Source organism: Elephantulus edwardii, unplaced genomic scaffold, assembly GCF_000299155.1.
Source record: "Elephantulus edwardii isolate Elephantulus edwardi_28Jun2011 unplaced genomic scaffold, EleEdw1.0 scaffold00006, whole genome shotgun sequence".
Lineage (NCBI taxonomy): Eukaryota > Metazoa > Chordata > Mammalia > Macroscelidea > Macroscelididae > Elephantulus > Elephantulus edwardii.
In genome coordinates this window covers 8,956,405-8,961,304 of record NW_006399756.1, presented here as the reverse complement: position 1 = coordinate 8,961,304, position 4,900 = coordinate 8,956,405, and the positions used below count along the sequence as shown (strand labels likewise).

The 4,900-nt window shown below is 45.1% G+C and overlaps 1 protein-coding gene across 1 annotated transcript in view; it reads left to right on the top strand.

Moving 5' to 3' along the window:
* Positions 1 to 1,133: 1,133 nt before the first annotated feature.
* PLEKHA1 (pleckstrin homology domain containing, family A (phosphoinositide binding specific) member 1) overlaps positions 1,134 to 4,900 on the top strand; it is a 43,545-nt gene continuing 39,778 nt past the window's right edge. The window contains exon 1 of the mRNA XM_006879884.1: positions 1,134 to 1,296. Within this exon, the coding sequence (XP_006879946.1) occupies positions 1,156 to 1,296 (141 nt within the window). The 5' untranslated portion in view covers positions 1,134 to 1,155. The remainder of the gene's footprint in view (positions 1,297 to 4,900) is intronic.

Genomic DNA, 4,900 nt, shown 5'->3' with positions numbered 1-4,900 from the left:
AAGTTAGTTGTTGTTGTTAGGTACCATTTATTTGGTTTCGACTCCTAGGGACCCTAGTACAACAGAACCATCCACTGCCCACTTCTGCACCATCTTCAGCATCATTGCTGTGTTTGGTCCCATTGCTGCATCTGCTGTGTCAGTCCTTCTAGTTAAGGGGTTTCCTCTTCTTTTTTTTTTTCTAATCTGATTTAAAAAGCATGATTTCTTCCAGGACTGGGGTCCTCCTGACCATATGCCAAAGTGAGGTGAAGTCTCTCTCTGTGTTTGCTTTTAAGGAGCATTTTGGTTGCAATTCTTCCCAGGCAGAGTTGTGTGTCCCTGGAAGGGTATGGCGTGTTCAGCATCCTTTTTACCCCCTTTTGATTCAGAGGCATCAGCTTTTCTTCTGCCTACTTGTTCATGGTCTGTGTATCCATGGAGTTGAGAAATTAAAAACACTGTGATGTGGGCTAGGCAGCTTTAGTCCTCTTTGCTCTTTAAGAGAGGGTTTTACAGCAGATTTGCCCAAGCCTCGTGCCGTTTGATTTTGTGACTGCCGCTTCCTCGTTGCTTGTGGATCCTGGTGAAATGAGATCCTGATAACCTCAGACTTCGCTGTGTTTGTCACAATGTGTATTAGTCAAGTTGTAAGGATGGTTTCTTTTCATTAAGGTGTAAACTATACTGTAGCTGGCGAGCCTTGGTGGCTCAGTGATAAGGAACTGTGCTGCCAGTAAAAAGGTCCATCCACAGTTCCAACACGAGTTGCTGTCATGTGCTGTTGATTCATCTGTAACTCAGAGTGACCGTATGCACAGTAGCTCTAAACTCTGTCCTCTCCTGAGCCAAGCTCACTGTCTGCAGCACACCTGTCCTTGGTACCCCAGTCAGCTGTGTCGCTCTATCTCATCTAGGGTCTTCCTCTTCTGTGTTGCTTAGAGAAATGTTTAGTTAATTATCAGTCTGAGAAGAGAGGCTCTGCTTTCACACGTTAATGTAAACTGCTGAGCTTACGATAAGGTTCATTTCGAGTGACTTTGTCCGTGCTTCGGATGTTTAAGCATATTCATAGCTGCCAAGCGCCCTCTGCCCCTCCAATACTAGTGAGAGGTTCTTCGGTTGTAACAGCTTACTGTAATATTTTTATTTTCAGTGTAATGTTCAAGCTCAGAGATGCCTTATGTGGATCGCCAGAATCGTATTTGTGGTTTTCTGGACATTGAAGAAAATGAAAACAGTGGGAAATTTCTTCGAAGGTACTTCATACTGGACACCAGAGAAGATAGTTTCGTATGGTACATGGATAATCCACAGGTTGGTAAAATCCAAAGTGTTACCTGATAAAAGCACACACCTTCCTCCTATGAAGTGTGTGGTACAGGCTTCAGGATTTGTCTTACTCTTATTAGACATGTGTATTTGGGCTCATACCCACTGACCCTGCTCCCCGACTGCGCAGCCCCTGACGCTTGCTCTCTCATTTGATGTCAAAATGACAGGACATTTATATGAGAAGAAATAATCTATAGCCTGTGTTTTCCTCCTTGGGGGAGAATCACTGTTGCTGATAGAACATTCTTAAATCATTTAGATTTTAGATACTGTCTTCCACAATGTGAATAGAGCAGTGTGTGTAGCACACAAACAATATAAAAGAAAAATAATGGGGATAAAAAAAAGATGCTGTTTCTAGGTTAGGGACCACTTATTCTACCATTTAGATAAATCCCAAGCTGGTGGAAACCATTAACATACTCACCAGCTAACTCATAGGGCTGGAGTTTTGAGTCCACTTTGAGGTACCTCAAAATTAAGGCCTGGGTGTCTACTTCCACAGCATCAGCCGTTGAAACCCCATGGGGCACAGCTCCGATACGCGGCGAGGTGCACGGAGTCAAGCTAACCGGGGGTTAAGCATCTGATTTTTCGTTTAAACTACTTGATGCCCTTGCAGATTTATATCCTTTCACCATTTACTTCCGACTTGTGTGCCAGTCGTTGTAAACCATTCATGAATTGAAATGCACTTTGATTTTATTGTTGCTTTGCAAAACACTGAGTAAATGTCATAAATTAAAAATATATTGTTGTTATGGATCATTGGGTCAGAACTAACCCATAGCTTCAGGTCAGCAGGTTCTCAAAGGTAGTACATGGCGTGGGAGGAGATTGCCCATCTCCCGCAGAGTCACTGGTGGATTCAAACTGCGTGCCTTTCACTTGGCAGCTCAGCTCTTCACAGCTAACCCACTAGAGCTCCCTAACTCAAAACTAGAATCCCTGTTTTAAGACCTAGATGAGAGATTATCTGTTGGATAGTTTTAAACTTTATCTGTGAAACTCTTTAATAAAAACTTATAAAACAGCTGAGGATGGAGATTTTTTTTTAAAAAGAAAATTACATGTTAAATAAACAAGGGGTGACTCTCTGGGGAACGTCTAACCCTGCCTTGGCATCCCTGGCCTGGCGGGCTGCTTATGCAGATAGGATGGAAGACCTAGGGAAAGTGCTGGAGAGATTTGTTCTAGATCCCTCACAACCAGTGATCCTCATTACCCTGTCCTGATTTTTTTTAATAGAAAATAATAAAAAAAATAATTTAGAAAGGGCCTTGGTAGTATTCAGCTGCTTCCTGAACGGAAGAGACCCATCTATCCCTGAGCTACATTTTTCCTGTTGGAGCTGCATGTTGCTGAAATGTACTGAATGCATTTGGGAAAGGTTCAGTGAAACTCTAGTTGCTTGTATTTTCTGCCTGTAGTGGTCGGGAGCACTGCTGCCATGCCAGAGGCAGGCGGTTCAAATCCACGAGCTGCTCCATGGGAGAAAGGTGGACAGTCTCTTCTTGTGTGATAAAACTGCTTCTGAAAACCTGCAGGAGGATCAGCTCTGGGTTGGCTCTGACTCGGTGGTGCACAAAACAGTAACAATCCTAGGAAGCTCTGGGGGCATTTTTGTAAGACGTTGTGCTGTTAACCCAAAGGCAGGTGGTTTGAATCTATGAATTGTGGGAGAAAGATGGGGAATTTCCTCTCCTGTGGTTTGTTGATGTTGTATACAGTTGAGTCAGCACTGACCCATGGCTGACCCGCTAGCGGGTGTTCAGAGGACTCGATTGCCCATCTTTCTCCGTTGGGGTAACTGATGGATTCAAAGCTTGTGCCTTTGGGTTGACAGTGCACCTCCTTACTGCAGCCTCAGACAACCTACCAGAGGATCGACTGGGAGTCAGTTGTCTGGACGGCACATCGGCTGTCCTAGCTTGAGCTCTGGGAGTGTAGTCCGTGGGGAGGTGGCTGCCCACCCGAAAGCAGCATCTCTAACAGGTTCACCCCCCGCTGCGCTGTGGACGAGCGATGGGCAGTCTCTTCCCGTGTGATTTACACCCTCGGAAGCCCAGTGGACAATCAGATAAGGAGATGGGTCTGACACGGGGGCAGTGAGTCAGAATCCTAGTTTGGACTCATTGATCCTAGTTCTCTGTAAAGTAAGTTTAATCTTCTCACATAAGACTTTCAAATTATGAAAGACAGTATTTTGATTCTAATTTTATTCCTTGAGTGCTGACTTTGTGTGCGACTGTTTGGGTCTGAACTGTCTTTTGTCCAGCAGCACTGTTGGCTCCATGTCCGACCCCTCCTTTCTGGGTAGAAACCCCTCTCTGGGGCAGTAGTAACCTGTTGGGCCATTACATGAGGATTACCCTTCCTGCTTTGCCCGGGCAATGGGAGCAGCAGTGGATGAGCAGAACTGAAAAGCTCGTGCCCACCATTTTTTACATAAAGAGCTTTCCTGACCTTTCTTGACCCTCTGTCTTCGTCTGTGGCACAGGTCTCTCCCAAAGGCCTTTTCCCAAGGTAGGAGTGGAGTACTTCCTCTGACAACTGTTGGAGGCTCCCGTGACCCCAGCTCATGGTGAGGTAGAAGCTTAGAACTGCCCCAGGAATGTGCGAGGCTGGAAGTCCTTCCAGAAGCACACTCTGTCCTGTGAGGCCACTGGTGGGCTCAGATGGCTGCCTTGAGGGTCACAATCCAGGCCCACCAGACATCTCCGTATCGATAAAATAATCCTGGTGATGAAAAAAAACATTCGATTTCCCCATTTTGGGGAGCTCCTTCATCACCTGACCACTGCTTTCAGATTGACTTTGCAGATTTGCATTGGGATGTGCGTGAATAAGAAAGTAGTTTCCATTGCAAGTGACTTTGAAAAGTCTTAAACTCTGAAAAAATGAGGAAATCCTAAGTAACAGATGGTTTATTTTCCTTTTTATATTAAGTGTTGTACTTTCTACCGCTCGTTCGTTATCAGATGATAAATTTAGAATCCTGAGTTTTTTAGTTGTACTTGAACAGTCCTGCTTGTCTTTTGAACTTGCTTTGTCCCCCAGCCCCCGTGTTGCTCTGCATGGTGCACTGTTTGATCTGCAGCCTCTGTGTCAGGCTGTGGCCTTTCACCCCCCACCCCACCCTGCACGAAGGCTTAGCGCTCTCTTCAGCTCTTTCAAATAACAGACTTGGGGAGGTCGGGAAGGCATTTTCACATCTCACTTCCTTGTCAGGAAAAGAGCCTATAATTAGAAACAATAACAACAAAACCCTAGAACTGGAAACATGCAGCATTGTGCATGAGAACACAGCTGAAGTTTTAAAGGTAGATGTTAAAAATTAGAACGTTATTAGTTATTTATAACTTGTGTTTGAAAGATTTTGTGTGGCATATGGTGTAGAGGAGAACGGTGGCGGGTTTTATTATACACAGGCTGGAAGTTGAGGATGATTCGTCCACAGTAGCCACCTCATGGTTGGGAGTCTTGAGTCTTTGGAAGGTCTAGGCTCCCGTGGAGGTAACTGTATCCAGTTGCCTGATCCACGTCTGGGAAGCACTTCCTAATCATTCATGAGAGTCCCGGAGAG